Source organism: Oncorhynchus mykiss, chromosome 13 (genome assembly GCF_013265735.2).
Source record: "Oncorhynchus mykiss isolate Arlee chromosome 13, USDA_OmykA_1.1, whole genome shotgun sequence".
Lineage (NCBI taxonomy): Eukaryota > Metazoa > Chordata > Actinopteri > Salmoniformes > Salmonidae > Oncorhynchus > Oncorhynchus mykiss.
The window spans coordinates 21,782,408-21,802,964 of NC_048577.1; the positions used below are offsets into that span (position 1 = coordinate 21,782,408).

The 20,557-nt window shown below is 44.6% G+C and overlaps 1 protein-coding gene across 4 annotated transcripts in view; it reads right to left on the reverse strand.

Annotated features, from left to right (window-relative positions):
* The window catches only part of LOC110485942 (alpha-1,6-mannosylglycoprotein 6-beta-N-acetylglucosaminyltransferase B), a 161,189-nt gene that overhangs the window by 26,670 nt on the left and 113,962 nt on the right, over positions 1-20,557 (reverse strand). For all 4 annotated transcript variants that reach the window (XM_036940616.1, XM_036940615.1, XM_036940613.1 and 1 more), the window contains exon 9: positions 9,396-9,527. In XM_036940616.1, the coding sequence (XP_036796511.1) occupies positions 9,396-9,527 (132 nt within the window). The remainder of the gene's footprint in view (positions 1-9,395; positions 9,528-20,557) is intronic.

Here is a 20,557-nt window from a genome sequence, read left to right on the forward strand (position 1 = left end):
ATACCCTACTCAATAAATTGGATGCAGTCTATCACAGTGCCATCCGTTTTGTCACCAAAGCCCCATATACTACCCACCAATGCGACCTGTAAGCTCTCGTTGGCTGGCCCTAGCTTCATACTCATTGCCAAACCCACTGGCTCCAGGTCATCTACAAGACCCTGCTAGGTAAAGTCCCCCCTTATCTCAGCTCGCTGGTCACCATAGCAGCACCCACCTGTAGCACGCGCTCCAGCAGGTATATCTCTCTGGTCACCCCCAAGACCAATTCTTCCTTTGGCCACCTCTCCTTCCAGTTCTCTGCTGCCAATGACTGAAACGAACTACAAAAATCTCTGAAACTGGAAACACTTAACTCCCTCACTAGCTTTAAGCACCAGCTGTCAGAGCAGCTCACAGATTACTGCACCTGTACATAGCCCATCTATAATTTAGCCCAAACAACTACCTCTCCCCCTACTGTATTTATTTATTTTGCTCCTTTGCACCCCATTATTTTATTTCTACTTTGCACATTCTTCCACTGCAAATCTACCATTCCAGTGTTTTACTTGCTATATTGTATTTTCTTCGCCACCATTACCTTTTTTTTTGCCTTTACCTCCCTTATCTCACCTCATTTGCTCACATTGTATATAGACTTATTTGTCTACTGTATTATTGACTGTATGTTTGTTTTACTCCATGTGTAACTCTGTGTTGTTGTATGTGTCGAACTGCTTTGCTTTATCTTGGCCAGGCCGCAATTGTAAATGAGAACTTGTTCTCAACTTGCCTACCTGGTTAAATAAAGGTGAAATAAAATACAAAAAAATACAAAAATCAGTTATGTTGTGACAATGTTGGGGTGGTATACAGAAGATAGCCCTATTTGGTAAAAGACTAAGTCCATATTATGGCAAGAACAGATCAATTAAGCAAAGAGAAATGACAGTCCATTGCTTTAAGACATGGAGGTCAGTCAATCAATGTAGAAAATTTCAACAACTTTTAAAGTATCTTCAAGTGCAGTCGCAAAAACCATCAAGCACTATGATGAAACTGGCTCTCATGAGGACCGCCACAGGAATGGAAGACCCAGAGTTATATCTGCTGCAGAGGATAAGTTCATTAGAGTTACCAGCCTCAGAAATTGCAGCCCAAAGAAATGCTTCAGAGAGTTCAAGTAACAGACACATCTCAACATCAACTGTTCAGAGGAGACTGTGTGAATATGGCCGTCTTGGTCGTATTGCTGCAAAGGAACCACTACTTAAGGTCACCAATAATAAGAAGAGACTTGCTTGGGCCAAGAAACACGAGCAATGTACATTAGACCTGGTGGAAATCTGTCCTTTGGTCTGATGAGTTCAAATTTGAGATTTTTGGTTCCAACCATCGTGTCTTTGTGAGACGCAGAGTAGGTGAACGGCTGATCTCTGCATGTGTGGTTCCCACCGTGAAGCATGGAGGAGGAGGTGTGATGGTGCTTTGCTGGTGACACTGTCGGTGACCTATTTAGAGCTATTTAGAATTCAAGGCACACTTATCCAGCATGGCTACCACAAGATACACCTCCCATCTCATTTGCTTAGTGGGACTATTTGTTATTCAACAGGACAATGACCCAAAACACACCTCTAGGCTGTTTAAGGACTATTTGACCAAGGAGATTGTTGCATCAGCTGACCTGACAATCACCCGACCTCAAACAAATTGAGATGGTTTGAGATGAATTGGACCGCAGAGAGTGAAGAAAAAGTGCTCAACATGTGTGTGAACTCCTTCAAGACTGTTGGAGAAAAACCCTTGAATGAGTAGGTGTGTCCAAACTTTTCAGTGGTACTGTACATCAAAATATAATCACGTTGACGTAAATACCCCTGGCAACTGATTTCAAAACGTATATTTGGTTTTGGAGAGGTTGTTCACCTTCTGCAGGCTTAAGAAATATTGCCTTGTAATACCGTTACCAACAACCCACATATCTGTATGATCATTTTCTAATGTCTCTCTTTCATGTGGAGGGAGGATAATGAGAGTTCGGAGAAGTTAAATGTAATGGAAGATACCAATTAGTTATAGTAATGTTAATGATAGAAATGTTGTTTATATATTAAGTGATTCAACTCAATTTCTTTACAAAAATGACAACAAAAAAAATCTAATGGAATTTCTGCAACCTAATTGGCTACAATGGGAAATCATAACAGTCACAAGCCACAGTTGAGTCACCTTCTACTGTTCTCCCTTCCACTGGCATACTGCTTGTTATGTTCAGCAGTTAACTTTCTTTGTCTTCCTGTCGTCTAGTGGTCAAACCTGTAATGGCCGTTGGTGGAAGAAGGTGAGGACCAAGATGCAGCCTGGTAAGTGTTCATCATTATTTTAATAAACTGAACACTAAATACAACAAGGGACAAAATAAACAACCGAAACAGCTCCATCAGGTACAAAACACATGAAACAGAAAATACCTACCCACGAAACCCATGTGGGCAAGAGCTACCTAAGTATGGTTCTCAATCAGAGACAATGTCAGACAGCTGTCCCTGATTGAGAACTATACCCGGCCAAAAACAAAGAAATACAAAAACATAGAAAAAATAACATAGAACGCCCACCCTAGTCACACCTTGGCCTAACCAAAATAGAGAATAAAAAGCCTCTCTATGGCCACAAAACCAACAGTGTTAAAACAGTCTGAGTCTGGACAACCCCTGCCTCTCTCTCTCTCCCACTATCTACCTCTATCTCTCACTCTCCAGTTATTGTCACCTCTCCCAGCTGTTAGTGACACCTACCCATGAGCCCCCTCTCTCTCTCTCCATTTACCTTAACCAGCATCCTCACTGCTGAGCACCAACCTACACCGGACGTTCATGGATGTTGAAAAGTAGATGAGCTTTGGTCAGTCCGCCTTGGCTTTAGATGTTAATGTCAAAGGACGGACCGGACTGGACCAAATCTGAATCTATCATAGACGTATGTTTCACAAGTTTGGCTAGCACAGTACAGTACAGTGCAGGACTGTAGAGTACAGTACAGTGAGTAGAGCATAGCAGAGTACTGTTCAATACAATAGTACAGTACAATATAGAACACTAAAGAAAAGTTGAGTATAGTACAGGATACAATATACTCTACTCTACTGAACTATACTCTACTCTACTGTACTGTATTCTACTGCACTGAACTCTACCCTACTCTAACGTACTGTATTGTACTGTACTGTAATCTACCGTGCTGTGCTGTGCTGTGATGTCCAAACAGAGAATGATATTCATATCCATCATTATGCATTTCTGTGTAGTACAGATCAGGGACCCATGATGTAATTCCGTTACCGTAATTCTGTTACCGGGTGTAAATCCACTTTACTTACTTACTTCAATAACAAAAATATATTTTTTTCAAACTCAAGGTACCATGACATAGCTGACACCCCATTTTTTTCTGCTGACATCTTTGAATCTTAATTCAGAGCAGATATTTTGTTTTTTTTGGAATATGTGGGCACATAAAAACCCGAGAGAGATTTTACCGCAATTACATTACGGTTTGATCCGCACAGTTCTTCCGCCCCAATTCGTTTTTGACACATCTTCTGTGGACATTGTTAAAAGTAATCCTTCTGGAGAGTTTTATCGTGTGTTCAACTTTGAAATCCATCGTTTTTGTTTGGCATACATTTTTAAAGTCAAAGCACAGTTCCGTTACCGTGGAATACCAAGCAGAGTGTGCGTGTGGATAGATAGAGCCATGGTTTCTCCTTTGAGACAGGGCTGAAATGTTCTGCTAGAATCAGATTTTCAAGTAGACACATAAGCACTTGAAGCAGAGCTGTAGTCTATCGATAACATCTTTTCCAGAAAGAAATACAAGTTAGAATCTCATATTTCCATGTGTACCTCATAACGCGTCTGTGTTGCTGACCAGTGGTCACCAAGGCCCCCTTGACAGAGCGTGTGCAGTGTTTCCCTTGGATGTTTTTCAGCAGCGGGGCCAGATTCGTTTTTTCTTTCAGTGGTGGCCACGATTTAGCAGCGGCGTGTGTGTGTGTGTGTGTGTGTGTGTGTGTGTGTGTGTGTGTGTGTGCGTGCGTGCGTAGATGTGTGTAACTTCCCCTTCTAACACTGTGTTCCAGATTCACTGGCTCCATTTCAAAGTAAATAACATGCACTGCGTTAAATACAACAGCCTGCACCATGGGCACCGTTTAACACCGCAGTGACTCACACCATGCAACCACTGGGTATTTTTTTTTCAACGTTGTCCTGACGTTATTAATGTGTTGCTATTGTGTCAACACGACAGCAAAGATTGCTAGGCCTATATTCGGAGATGCAGTGTCTAGTGTGCGTTTACTGTGTGTGTGTGTGTTCAAGGCATTGTTGTGATGCTAATGGGCCATTTTCAAGCATGTGAACACGATTGATACACATTTCACTGTAGGCATAATATTTTTACCATGCTGCCCAAGGTGACGCAGGTATTTCTGTGACACTTTGGTGTGTTCTTCTGCAAACGAGCACAGGGCATTAGATCGACAGCGACATATCTCGAAGGGAGCGTCTTAAAAAAGTGCCATGCCTCTTTGAGCAGCTGTAAGTCAAGGCTTTCAGAGCGGTGTCATGAAACATTGATGAGAGATTTAACTTTCAGTTCTGCCTCGCTCTCTCCCACCCTTTCTCACCCTACTTATCTCTCTCTCTCTCTCTCTCTCTCTCTCATCCCTCCCACCCTTTCTCCATCCCTACCTATCTCTCTCTCTCTCTCTCTCTCTCTCATCCCTACCTACCTTTATCCCTCCCTCCCTCCCTTTATCCCTCCCTCACTCTCTCCATCCATTCCTCCCTTTATCCCTCGCTCCCTTTATCCCTCCCTCCCTTTATCCCTCCCTCCCTCCCGTTATCCCTCCCACTCTCTCCAGCCCTCCCTCCTTTTATCCCTCCCTCACTCTCTCCATCCCTCCCTCCCTTTATCCCTCCATACCTACCTACCTATCTCTCTCTCTCTCTCTCTCTCTCTCTCTCTCTCTCTCTCATCCCTCCCTCCCTCTCTCTCATCCCTCCCACTCTCTCCATCCCTCCCTCCCTTTATCCCTCTCTCCCTTTATCCCTCCCTCCCTCCCTTTATCCCTCCCTTTATCCCTCCCTCCCTCCCTTTATCCCTCCCTCCCTCCATCCCTCCCTCCCTCCCTCCCTCCCTCATCGTCTCAAAAACAGGAGAATCTTCTGCCAACAGACAAGATTACCCTGGACGTGTGAAGGGGATGGTGGGATGGAGGGAAGGAGGGATGAAGGGATGAAAAGAAGGAGGGAAATGGCTTTGGAGTTACTGAGTGGAATATCTGGTAGCATATCTAGCAGAGGATCAGAGTGGGGATTAATCTTGGTTAAATTGTTGCTTGTAGCGGGAATGGTCCCTAATGGGCGACAGGATGGGAGGCTGTCACCCACCACTGTTCCTGTTTAGATTTAAACCACTGAAATACTGTAGATAAATATGTGTTCTACATCACAAACCACTGATATACTGTAGATAAATATGTGTTCTACATCACAAACCACTGATATAGACAAATATGTGTTCTACATCACAAACCACTGACATAGACAAATATGTGTTCTACATCACAAACCACTGACATAGATAAATATGAGTTCTACATCACAAACCACTGATATAGATAAATATGTGTTCTACATCACAAACCACTGACATAGACAAATATGTGTTCTACATCACAAACATCGACATAGATAAATATGAGTTCTACATCACAAACCACTGATATAGATAAATATGTGTTCTACATCACAAACCACTGACATCGATAAATATGTGTTCTACATCACAAACCACTGATATAGACAAATATGTGTTCTACATCACAAACCACTGATATAGACAAATATGTGTTCTACATCACAAACCACTGATATAGATAAATATGTGTTCTACATCACAAACCACTGATATAGATAAATATGTGTTCTACATCACAAACCACTGACATAGATAAATATGTGTTCTACATCACAAACCACTGATATAGATAAATATGTGTTCTACATCACAAACCACTGATATAGATAAATGTGTGTTCTACATCACAAACCACTGATATAGACAAATATGTGTTCTACATCACAAACCACTGATATAGACAAATATGTGTTCTACATCACAAACCACTGATATAGATGAATATGTGTTCTACATCACAAACCCTTGATATAGATAAATATGTGTTCTACATCACAAACCCTTGATATAGATAAATATGTGTTCTACATCACAAACCACTGATATAGACAAATATGTGTTCTACATCACAAACCCTTGATATAGATAAATATGTGTTCTACATCACAAACCACTGATATAGACAAATATGTGTTCTACATCACAAACCACTGATATAGACAAATATGTGTTCTACATCACAAACCCTTGATATAGATAAATATGTGTTCTACATCACAAACCACTGATATAGATACATATAAAGTTTCTTATACACTGAGTATACAAAACATTAGGAATACCTGTTCTTGTATCAAAAATGGTCCACCACCCAAAGGACATACAGCCAACTTGACACAAATATGAGAAGCATTGGAGTCAACATGGGCCACCATCCCTGCGGAATACTTTGAACGCCCTGTAGAGTCTCTGCCCCAATGAATTGAGGCTGTTCTGAGGGCAAAAGGGGGGTGCAACTCAATATTATGAAAGGTGTTCCTAATGTTTTGTCCACTCAGTGTGCATTACGTTATCTTGTTCAAAAAGGGGAAAAGGGTAACTGTGGCTTGTAAATACTGTGATCAGTGCTCCCAGTAGCCGATCAGGAGGTGAGTAAGTTTGTGAGGTGAGAAATGGCCTGGGTTGCGGAGTGTGTGTGTGTGCTTACGTAACATTTTCTGTGTGTGTGTGCGTGCGTGTGTACTATATGTGTGCCCTCGCAGTCCTCCTCCAGCTCTGCTCTATCAGAGCAGTAAATTCACCATGCGTACGTAAAGGACGTCACTGCTTGCTTAGCGAGTACCTCTTCCTCCCGATTCAATCCATAACTGGCGTGAACTCAGGACCTCTGCCTTGCTAGCACACGTGGCCGCCCTCCTGACGGGTCTTAACAGACGGCGCCACGCGAAAAGCTAGCTGGCCCAAGTGGGGAGACTTCAGGCTGAGGAGTACGTTTCACACATCCCCTTGTGCTGCACGTACCTAGGGATCAATAGTGTATCCCCCCCGACTATCAGTTGCAAGGTGTGATTTAAAGCCGCGCAATATCAGCTTTCAGCATCTTTACCAGACCTCTGCCCTCTTCCTATCACTGACCCCCCCTCCTCTTCTTCTTCCCCTGAACGCACACACACACACACGCACGCGCACAGGCACACATGCACACATGCGTCCAAGCACACACACACACACACACACCTCCCAAAGGAAACTAGCGTATTGGCTGGCCAGGCATTATTAATGCATCTGGACGTTGGGAGCAACATCAAACTAAAGTAATTAAACAGAGACTGAAGGGCCCAGGAGCTCTGCACTTGATTAATGATATGCCTTTCAGTTGATAGGGCTGATAAAAGGCTCGTATCTCATTCTTGTCCACAAATCCTCTAAGGACTGTGGGTAAAGCACTGCATCTGGGGTTAAAGTAGAGTGTCTAAAGGCTACTTCATCCTTGAAAGCGTGTGAGTCTCCAATAAGGTGTGGACTAGACTGATAAGTCATTCATGTTTGTAGTATAAAAGCTTATGATATGATGTACGGTGCGGAAGAAAGCGCTGGGGTTTGTTCTTCTTACAAATAAATACTGAGCTTTATACATGTTATGTATCGTATAATGAGTGGGTCGTACATTTCATCGTGACGCCAATTCCCTGTGTGTTGCAGAGGAGATTTATTATGTGAGCTCGCTCATTAAATAATAACACCGAAGGTTGTTTACCATAGCTACATCTGAATATGTTTAGGGCTTACTTTTCAAAAAGTTCTGATATTAATTCCGTCTCGAAACCTCAAATCGCGCTCTACTTGGAAAAAGTAGTTGATTTATACACCGCAAACCCTTGATTGATCGGGAGAGACTGACATGTTCTGCTTTGCCTAGGCCAGGCAGAAATCAACACGGCTCCATAACTGTTGAGCCACTCACTGTCTGGGAGAGCTGCTGACCTCAGCAAACTATTACAACCAGTCGGGCAAAGTTGTTTGGTCACAAACACACACACACACACACACACACACACACACACACACACACACACACACACACACACACACACACACACACACACACACACACACACACACACACACACACACACACACACACACACACACACACACACACACACACACACACACAGAGCGAGAGAGAGCTGCTCGGATAGGGATCATTTAACCAGAGCATCGGGCCCACTTCTCATGCTCTTACCTCATGCCAAAATGCATACACACACGCACGCATACCAAAACTCTCTCACCCCTCATTTATAATTGGATTTAAAAAATACATGGCGTGGGCATCGGCTGTTATCTGGTGTCAGTTTGAGTCAAGAGGCCTGCCACTCTTCCATTTGCACTCTCCCTCTATCTTTGCTCCCCTCTATCTCACTCCCTCCTTCGCTCAGCGCCTCGCTACGATTGATAGTTAACCGCAACGCAAAACCCAACCAGTACAACAGTAATAAGAAGCTGTTGACAGCTGGGCTGGTGCATACTGTATATAGAAGAGGAGCTGGTATGAGCGTTGTGCTGTATGCGTTCTAGTTGGTGCTGTTTGTTGCCGAGCAGAAAAGTCTGCCAATGGTGTGTGTCAGATAGACGGCACTGAACGTGTGTGTGTATGGGTCCGCCTCTAAACATGTGTCAAATCAAATCAACTTATTTGTCACATGCGTCGAATACAAGTGTAGACTTTACCGTGAAATAGGTACTTATGAGCCCTTTCTCAACACTGCAGTTAAAGTGTAAGAAAATGCATGTGTTTTTTGTTGTTGTCTATGTGTGCGTTTGTGTTTCTCTGAATTCATTTATGCGTGTGTGGACTTCAAAAGGAAGACCTGTCATGTAATTCTGAGTGGACGGAGAGAGTGTGTATTGTTACTGCTGTGGTGCTGTCCTTTTGTATTGATGCCCCCCCTCCTCCCCTTCCATCATAGTATTAGACAGGACTGACAGTCTGGCCGGAGACTGAGGGATGTTTTACTGACCTATAGGGGATTAATTACCCGTGTGAATTACGAGCAGAGAGACACGTCAGTAGCAGTGCACCTAACAAGCAGGCCTAATGGACTCATAAACACAGGTCGTAAACCTTAGCTATGACATCACACTAACACATGTATATTATACGCGCACACACGCACACACACACACACACACACACATACTTGTGTCTCTTGAGCGAGAGCCCCATGTGCTGCTTCATCTGCTGCATGCCGTGGTAGTCTGTGTAGATGAGGTCAAAGGGCAGAGGTCCTGTCAGGGGGCAGCTCCCTCTGCCTGGGGGCACCCCGAGAAATCTATGAGACAGAAACACACAGAGCAGAGGTTACATGAACTACTGTATGGTTCAAACACACAGACCAGAGGTTACATGAACTACTGTATGGTTCAAACACACAGACCAGAGGTTACATGAACTACTGTATGGTTCAAACACACAGACCAGAGGTTACATGAACTACTGTATGGTTCAAACACACAGACCAGAGGTTACCTTAACTACTGTATGGTTCAAACACACAGACCAGAGGTTACATGAACTATTGTATGGTTCAAACACACAGACCAGAGGTTACATGAACTACTGTATGGTTCAAACACACAGACCAGAGGTTACATGAACTACTGTATGGTTCAAACACACAGTCCAGAGGTTACCTTAACTACTGTATGGTTCAAACACACAGACCAGAGGTTACCTTAACTACTGTATGGTTCAAACACACAGACCAGAGGTTACATGAACTACTGTATGGTTCAAACACACAGCACACAGACAGAGCAGAGGTTACATTAACTATAGTTTCCATGGATCAGTTGGCTGGAGAAGGTTATGAGATTTAAATGTGTTATTGTCTCATACACCGGATAGGTGCAGTGAAAAGCGTTGTTTTCCAGGGTCAGCCATAGTAGTACGGAGAAAATTAGGGTGAAGTGCCTTGCTCAAGGGCACACCGACCAATTTTCCACCTTGTCAGCTCAGGTATTGGAACCAGATTTAACGGCAAGGCTACCTGCTGCCCTGTTTGATGTCTGCATGGGCACCTGTTGTTTACTTAGGACCAGGAGTTTTCACTGACCACATGACTGTGACCAGGTCACCACAACCTTGACCAGGAAACACTGTGCCCTGGACTGTACGGTCAAAAGTCAATCCTGGTCAGGTCAAAACACCTTCGGTCCTGTACTGCATTCACTATAAGTCACTTTGAATAAACCACCATCTCATTATCGTACTATGACGAGAGAGACGTTGAACCTGCTTCCAAGCCCCCGAGCATTAGAGAAACACAATGAAACATCAATCAATCAACTCGGTCAAAAGACGGCGCTTGCGTTGATGATGAGGGTGAAGCACCGCTCAGTAGTGTGATCCAAACTGTATGAGTAGCAGATGGCCAGAACAGTGAGCGGGCAACAGCATCAGAAAAAGAGGGAGATCTACACATCAAACGGTCAAAGGGGCACCGACCGCAAAGAAATGTGTCCGTTTCAGAGATGAGAGGAGCGAGGGAGAGGACGAAAGAGGAGTGTGTGTCAGAGACAGAGAGACGCAGAGAGGCTCCCTGCCAGTGGATGGTTTCGTTTTTGCATTACTAAGGAAGAGGGAGTGATATCTGGAACCTGTGAGAGAGAATGTGTGTGTCTGTGTGTCAGTGTGGGAGTGTGTGTGTGCAGTCTACTTCTGTGTGTCAGTGTGTGTGTGTGTGAGTGTGTGCGGTCTACTTCTGTGCCAGTGTGTGTGTGTGCGTGTGTGTGCGGTCTACTTCTGTGTGTCAGTGTGTGTGTCTCACACACACGCTCTCTCCACAGTACAGTGATCCTCCCATTGATTCCCCCACAACACTCCAAACTCCTTACCAGCTAAACATAAAGGGAATCTACCGCAACCCTAAACTCTTGCCTTCACTGATTTCTGCTATACCCCACTGGGCGGAAGGAATCTCCCATTCTTCTCATGTATTTTCCCTCATCAATTTCCACTGTGTCCATTTCCTCCTACTAGAAGAGGACGAAGTAGAGACCACTCCTGAGACAACAGGGCTGTGTCTGCTATCACTCCCGTCGCTTGAATCCATTTTCGTTCGCATCGATTGGCTAAAACCTCGGACCTACTGTGCCGACCGAGTCCCTATTGGATAGCTGACCTGTGAGTGGTCTGGGTGAGTGGTCTGAGGGTGTGTGTGTGTGTGTGCGTGCGTGCGTGTGTGTGTTGGCCTTGCGTGACAGATGGAGACACAAGGCTAATGGACATGGTGATGGAGGTGGGCTACAGTCAATTTCCTCTCTCTACAGAACACGCTGATGTTTTAGATTTGATTGAGCAGACCCTCCTATCCCGGGGGACTTACAATAAGTGCATTTGGAAAAGGAAGATGATATGAATACTGTAATACGAGCAAATAAAACAAACTCATTTGAAGTAACAATCACAACGCTAGCATTAAAGAGAGAAAGGGAGAGAGAGAGAGAGAGTGTGTCTCCATGCATGTGTGTTTTGGAGCTCAGACAGCGAACACCACACACACACGCACGCACGCACGCACACACACACACACACACACACACACACACACACACACACACACACACACACACACACAGAGAGAGAGAGAGACACACACACACACGATACAGACACAACATGTTCCTCTGGCTAGCTCATCTATTTCCCTACAGACTCAAAGACACCACTGTTGAATATACTACAAACACTGAAGGCTTTAACAAGCCTCTCGCGCAATGCACAGCCCTAACAGCATGTCATGTGCTGGGATGAGAGGGTCATTTGTATAGCGTGAGACAGGATGCTGATCTGCTGTCTATAACCTACTATCTCCAGGCCCTGTTATGCAGTAGATATAGTTCTGAGAGCTCTTGTTAGAAAGAGGAGGGGATGTGAGTCTAATAATGTAAGTCTCTGTCTGACTCTCATCCTTGAGAGTGAGAGGAGATAAAGGTGGCTGACGTCTGTGTGTGTGTGTGTGTGTGTGTGTGTGTGTGTGTGTGTGTGTGTGTGTGTGTGTGTGTGTGTGTGTGTGTGTGTGTGTGTGTGTGTGTGTGTGTGTGTGTGTGTGTGTGTGTGTGTGTGTGTGTGTGTGTGTGTGTGTGTGTATGCCTCTGCAATTTGATGGGATTCCTGAAGGAGGTTTCGCCACAGACAAGATGAGCTGCGACTGTCTCCCTCCTCCACCTCTTCACCCACACTCGTCCGTCCGGCCCTGAATGGCAGGATTGAGCTCTTCCCCCATCAAGAATCCCCCTCCCCATCCAACCAACATATCCCCCAACTCTCTCTGTCCTTCACATCGCTCACACTCCCATGTAGCCTGTTTCACATAACAACCAAAGAAAAACTAAAGTACTGTTCTTTACTTTACTGTACTGTTTAACACAACATTCTTGCAGTACTGCATGTACTGTATGTATAAAAATAAACCAACATTTTGTCAGAGTATGAGCCTAATGGAAGTACTGAGACATGAAAGAGCATAAGCTTTAAGCTTTAATAATACATTATATAAGGCTTGGTGGTACTGAGTCCCATAGGAGCGTCTGTATGTAGTGGGGTACACTTTGTCGAACATAATGTGTGGTGTGTGGGGGGAGGCTGTGTGTTTGTATGTGTGTGTGTGTGTGTGTGTGTCTACACGTCTGTGCAGTAGAGTGGAACTTATGTTTGTTTTGTTGTGCGAGGGTAAAGGTGAACTCTATCCTCCAGACTGGTTTGAGAACAGATGTCCTTCATAACTCCAGTTTTAGAAAATAGGAAAGATAGGAAAGATGTATAAAAGATCTGATGGCCGTGGTTACGAAGCATCTGCACCTGTTCTTTTGAGGCAATAAAAGACTGCCCCTCCCGTTGAGTTGTATTGCCTCGATATTAAAATAGTAGGTGAAAACATCACAGCACATCCGACGCTAAGTAAGTGGCATGGGAAATAGAGGGTCTGCATCGCAAATTGTACCCTATCCCCTATACTGTGCACTATTTTTGACCAAAGCCCTATGGGCCTGGGTCAAAAGTAGAGCACTAAAAAGGGAATAGGGTGCCATTTGGGAGACACACTGGGAGAGCAGACAGCGTGTGAGGGCAGCAGGCCTCAATCAAACTAGATGATTTATGAATCAAATTAATCCTGCATAACACTCGGATTCCATTTCCTGTCTTCTGCATTATCAGTCAAACCTGAACCAACTGTTAATGATGAATATCATATATAATAATATCAGTATCATAATATGACACATCCACAACGCGTTGAGAAATGGCTCCTGTCGGCTACAAAGCTGTGACCCTTTCTCATTACGCTCCGCGGGACTTCAATCAAGCATTTGTTAGCCCTAAGATGGCTATCTGTCTCCGATATACAGTGGGGCAAAAAAGTATTTAGTCAGCCACCAATTGTGCAAGTTCTCCCACTTAAAAAGATGAGAGAGGCCTGTAATTTTCATCATAGGTACACTTCAACTATGACAGACAAAATGACAAAAAAAATCCAGAAAATCACATTGTAGGATTTTTAATGAATTTATTTGCAAATTATGGTGGAAAATAAGTATTTGGTCAATAACAAAAGTTTATCTCAATACTTTGTTATATACCCTTTGTTGGCAATGACAGAGGTCAAACGTTTTCTGTAAGTCTTCACAAGGTTTTCACACACTGTTGCTGGTATTTTGGCCCATTCCTCCATGCAGATCTCCTCTAGAGCAGTGATGTTTTGGGGCTGTTGCTGGGCAACACGGACTTTCAACTCCCTCCAAAGATTTTCTATGGGGTTGATATCTGGAGACTGGCTAGGCCACTCCAGGACCTTGAAATGCTTTACGAAGCCACTCCTTCGTTGCCCGGGCGGTGTGTTTGGGATCATTGTCATGCTGAAAGACCCAGACACGTTTCATCTTCAATGCCCTTGCTGATGGAAGGAGGTTTTAACCATTCATTCTTTCCTTTACACGGATCAGTCATCATGGTCCCTTTGCAGGAAAACAGCCCCAAAGCATGATGTTTCCACCCCCATGCTTCACAGTAGGTATGGTGTTCTTTGGATGCAACTCAGCATTCTTTGTCCTCCAAACACGACGAGTTGAGTTTTTACCAAAAGGTTATATTTTGGTTTCATCTGACCATATGACATTCTCCCAATCTTCTTCTGGATCATCCAAATGCTCTCTAGCAAACTTCAGACGGGCCTGGACATGTACTGGCTTAAGCAGGGGGACACGTCTGGCACTGCAGGATTTGAGTCCCTGGCGGCGTAGTGTGTTACTGATTGTAGGCTTTGTTACTTTGGTCCCAGCTCTCTGCAGGTCATTCACTAGATCCCCCCGTGTGGTTCTGGGATTTTTGCTCACCGTTCTTGTGATCATTTTGACCCCACAGGGTGAGATCTTGTGTGGAGCCCCAGATCTAGGGAGATTATCAGTCTTGTATGTCTTCCATTTCCTAATATTTGATCCCACAGTTGATTTCTTCAAACCAAGCTGCTTACCTATTGCAGATTCAGCCTTCCCAGTCTGGTGCAGGTCTACAATTTTGTTTCTGGTGTCCTTCGACAGCTCTTTGGTCTTGGCCATAGTGGAGTTTGGAGTGTGACTCTTTGAGGTTGTGGACAGGTGTCTTTTTAAGATCAAACAGGTGCCATTAATACAGGTAACAAGTGGAGGACAGAGGAGCCTCTTAAAAAAGAAGTTACAGGTCTGTGAGAGCCAGAAGAGAAGGAAGGAGAGCCATCTCTGATGAGATTAGGGCAACACTTGTTGATCATGTGATCAACCATAGTTTGACCATGAGAGAGGCTGGACTGAGAGTCCAGCCCAACTTTAGTCGATTTTCAGTGGCATCCATAATTCGAACCTTCAGAAATGAGAACAGGTATGCAACTATCTAATGACTATTTTAGCATTACAGTAATGTACTGTAAAATACGTATGACTGCATAGTATTGCATAAATATTTGTAACTCTAAGTTGGTTATCATGCTGTACTACATTGTTTTGTACATTGTTTACAGTTCCTATGCTGAACACATACTGTGTTTGAATTCTGTACAGAGTGGAAAGGCAAAGACATCATGGAGGACGAGGACGCTTGTTTACAGATGTACAAGAGACTGCAATTATAAGTATGGTTTTGGCCAACAATGCAATTAGGATTTGAGAGATAAGAGAGCATATCTTGAATAATGACACCATATTTAACAACATCAATGCTGTAAGCCTGTCGATCATACAACGCATCCTCCAACGGCACCGAGTGACGATGAAACAACTTTACAAGGTGCCATTTGAGAGAAACTCTGACAGAGTCAAGAATATGCGACATGACTTTGTAGAGGTATGTATACAACACTACTTCCAGTACTTCAGTACCATATTTATTCATCTGTATATCCTTTTGTCTGTTACAGAGAGTATTGGAGTTGGATGCCCATGTAATTCGCCATTAATTTATTTATGTGGATGAGGTTGGCTTCAACCTCACCAAAACCAGGCGCCGCGGAAGGACTGTAATAGGACAGAGGACAATTACCAATGTTCCTGGACAGCGTGGGGGTAATATAACTATGTGTGCTGCCATCACTCAAAACGGGGTCCTCCATCACAATGCCACACTGGGTCTGTACAACACCGGCCATATGCTCACTTTTCTGGATGCAATTTACACAATGCTTGTCCCTGATCCAGATCAGGAGCCTGCTAGATTTGTGGTTATATGGGACAATGTTAGTTTTCACCTGGATGTTCTGGTCCAAAACTGGTTTGCCAACAATCCACCATTTGTTGTTTTGTACCTACCCCCATATTCACCTTTTCTAAATCCCATAGAGGAATTCTTCTCAGCCTGGCACTGGAAAGTGTATGATCGCCAACCCTATGCCCGCATGCCGCTTCTCCAGGCAATGGAGGACGCATGTGGGGACATAGAGGTTGCCTCTGTCCAAGGTTGGATACGCCATGCTAGGAGATACTTCCCTCGATGTTTGGCAAGAGAAAACGTATCTTGTGATGTGGGGAAAGTATTGTGGCCAGACCCAGGCCGGAGAAGAGATGAAGCGTAGCTATGTGTGACCCATTTTGATTCCAGGATGGCACAGTGAGCGACTGGCATTGCCAGGGTTGTTTGTGTAGAGCGGACATGTCGGTGGGCATGGGGTTTGCGTTACGACAAGCGAGGGACACAAACACACTCGTTTAAAATGAAATGGCAGAGGGCCAGGACACAAATGTCCAATGACACTCAGGGGCACAGTGGCGCCCGATCGTCCATTGTCCTCCTTTTCTCTGGGCTGGAGTCCAATCAGCAAGCCCCTGTGAACGCACACTGTGACCACATAGCAGGCCTATGTGAAGACGGGAGTGAGTTCGGCTTTGGTGGATACAGATAGGGGTAATATGGAGAAGTGCTCTGATGCTGATCATTATTCTGTGAGAATCCAAGGTCCCCCATGTCTACAGAGGCCAAACATCTCTCAGTACATGTAAAACCTTGGATAACATCCACATTATGTGAATTAAGATGTGGGTTGCTCTCTCTCTCTCTCTCTTTCTGTCTCCCTCAAAACAGCCTATTCTCCTCTTCCTCTGTACTCAAAGAAGAAAGGGATATGGGTGTGTGTGTGTGTGTGTGTGTGTGTGTGTGTGTGTGTGTGTGTGTGTGTGTGTGAGGTTGTCAGCTGGCTAAGCGTCTGTGCAGGGTGAAGGGTCTCCTACCACAGTGGCAGCAGTTCAGGGTGATGAGATGAGCCATGGGTGTGTGTGTGTGTGAGTATGAGAGAGAGAGTGTGTGTATGTGTGTGTGACTGTTTGTGTGAGCGACCATGTCTGTGTCTGTGCATGTGTGAGCAGCAACAGGGGCCAGGGGCCAGGGGCACTCCCATCAGGCCTGTCAGCAGGCTGTCATATCGTCCCCTCGGCTGACTAGAGGACAGGGTCACGCAGATTGGGGAGAGAGGGAGGAAGGAAGGAAGGGGGAGGAAGGAAGGGGGGGGAGTAGCCACGAAAGTCTGACTGTGACAGCACTGTGGTATATATAGGGCTTCAATGTATAGACAGCCAGACGTGTGTGTATGTGTGCGCACTTGCGTATGTGTATCGCATGTTCTCTCTCTCTCTCTCACACACACACACACACACACACACACACACACACACACACACACACACACACACACGCACACACACACACGCACACACACACACATGCAGGCCCTGTAGGGACAAGCAGGCGGACGCTGGAGCAGATGATTAGATGATTACATGGATGGTTTGAGTGTCTGATTGCTGCTCTGCTGTCTTCCCTCCCCTGATGGAGGGTGTGATGCAACTGGATGTTGTGGAACAAATCAGTGAAATGACACGCTGCTAATTAGTGCTAGTTTATGCCGTGTGTGTGTGTGTGCAGCCGTGCATGCGTGTATGTCTGTGTGTGTGCGTGTGCAGCCGTGCATGCGTGTATGTTTATGTGTGTGTGTGCAGCAGTGCATGCGTGTATGTTTATGTGTGTGTGTGTGCGGATGCATATGTGTATCTCACTGCTCTCAAGTGTGTGTGTGTGTGTGTGTGTGTGTGTGTCACACAGCTCCAAACATCCAGTAAATCCCAGCTCTGAGCCATGGCAGTGTGTCTGAGATAAGGGAGATGCTAAAGCCATTAACTCCAGCCAGAGGAGGAAGAGAGGAGCGCTAGATGAATCCAAGAGAGGAGAGGAAGGAGGGGAAACCTTCTCCGCCTCCTCTGTCAGAGGGAGTGAAGGGGTAAACTGTCTGACTGGTTCCTAGAGTAACAGAGAGGGCGAGAGATAGAGGGGGAGGGAGGAGAGAGAGAGAACGGTGAAGACCACAACACAGAGAGACAGGGAAGGGAAAAGGGAAAGGGGGATACTTAGTCAGTTGGACAACTGAAATGCGTTCAACTGAAATGTGTCCTCTGCATTTAACCCCTCTGAATCAGAGAGGTGCGGAGGGCCTCCTTAATCGACACCCACGTCATTGGGAAAGAGAGAAAGAGTGATGAAAATGAGCTCACTTGGATTCATAATGACGGCAAGTGAGGTGGAGGTAGAGCGAGGGTGAGACGGAAAGGGAAAACAAGTTAGAGAGACACCTTTCACGCCTGCTGGGGTTCCGGTCGGTCCTCTGGGCATGTGATTCTCCCTCTCTCTTCCACGCTCTCTCTCACCCCTCCAACACTCCTCCTCCACAGACCTTTTCTCTCTCTCCTCTGACAGCTTACTAATGAGAGACCTGACACACTGAGGCCGATAGAGAAGGAGACTGTTCTGACTGAGCTCAGCCTTCCTCCTGCATTATGCATCCATCTATAATGATCCTAGCTTTATCTCCACTTTGGCTAAGCACTGTTTTACACGTCAGCAAATTCAGTTGTTTCACTAAAATTCACATTCAATTATGACGAATAATTTCTCCATTGGTTGTGAAAGGGGAGAGAACACCCACACATTGGTGTACACACACACACACACACACACACACACACACACACACACACACAGGTGTATACACACACACACACTGGTGTATACACACACACAAACATTTGTAAATATATGCACGTGCAGTTACACACGCACAGACACACACACACACACACACACACACACAGAGCTTGACTGCTGACAGGGCACGGTACAAACAAGAGTAATAATTACTATGTATTGATTGGTGATGGAGAGAGAGAGAGAGAGAGAGTGATTATATACTGGGTGGAGAGTGGAATTATACTGACCGGGGGGACTGAGGCAAGCCCTCTAGAATCCCATGTAGACACACAACTGGTGAACAGGCCGAGGGTGAGGATCAAACATATGTGGAAAGGCTATGCACTTTAGCCAGCAAGCATAGGGGTGGCGGTGACGAACAGGCACAACATACAAAACACGTTGTGTTCTATTACTAGGGGGATGGGAGTTATTCCTGAACACAAGCATGAGCAGTAAAAACTGCGTCATTAGATATTTCTCACAGCACATTCTGTACACTGACACGGACAGATACATCCAATGTGGTAAACATGCCAATTTCCCCTTTTAGGTTATCTGAAGAGTGGAAAGAGGAGAGAGTCATTACTGCACCAATCTAATACAAAAGCACAAACTGCCATTATGTTCTGCATCTCTATCGCACATGATTCAATTACAACCTCCTCAGTTAGCTGCACAAACGAGAGAGAGAGGAAGATTGAGAGAGATACAGAAATAAAAGGGAGTGAAAGAAAAGACAGAGACACATACTGTGGACACAAGAGTTCAGAAAAGAGAGAGAGAAATAATGGGAAAGAAAGAGAGGGCGATGTATTTCCTCTTAGTAAAATCAACCCCTCATCCCACTCAACTTCATTTCAAGCCTGGCTGCACCAAAATGGGCCAATTTGCCCTTAGTGAGGATATAGAAAACTCTAGCCCTAGTTTGACCTGATTTTGAAGGACCTTTTCTCTCCAAGCCAAAGGAAAATATGGAACATCGTCAGTATCCATCATTAGTTTTCAGAAGTAAAATGAAAATGAGATGACAATATTTCAATTTTCGTGGCAGTGCGCAGAAAAGACGGGACGGCCCTCCAGGAGCGACGGGAAGGAAGGCAACATTCCGGACGCGGTATTCCGACGGTAATGGTATGTCAAATTAAGTGCCAATTATTCCGTTATTACCTTCCACAGGGCAGTCGTCTGAATGGATGGTTATGAGGCTATCATGCTAGCTCACATTGAGGTATGTGATCGTTTCACTTCTTAGGGCTAGGCCCCTTTTTTCTCCATTTCCGCCTGAATGACGTGCCCAAAGTAAACTGCCTGTAGCTCAGGCCCTGAAGCCAGGATATGCATAGAATTGGTACCATTGGAAAGAATACACGTTGGAGTTTGTAGACATTTTTTTTTTTAAATGTAGGAGAATATAAAACAATAGATATGGTAGGAGAAAATCCAAAGAAAAACCAACCAACATTTTTTTTGAGAGAGAGAGACCATCCTCTTAGAAATGCAAGAGAAAGGCCATATTGTAAAATCCTATGGCTTCCACGTGGTGTCAGAAGTCTATGTTCAAGGTTTCAGGCTTGTAACAAAAAATAAGAAATAACAGTTTTAGTAGGACACAGTCTTGGAAATCCGTGTTTGCGCTCGCCATGAAGATACTTCGCACCTGCTAAAATCAGTTTCCTTTTGAACAAACTTATTACCGAAATAAATATTGTAGTTTGATTACATTTTAGGTTATCTGGGGAGTAAATAGATATGTATTTTGAGTTGTTGAAACAAAGTTTAGGGGTAGATTTTTGGATTCCTTTCTCTGCAAGTTGAATGAGT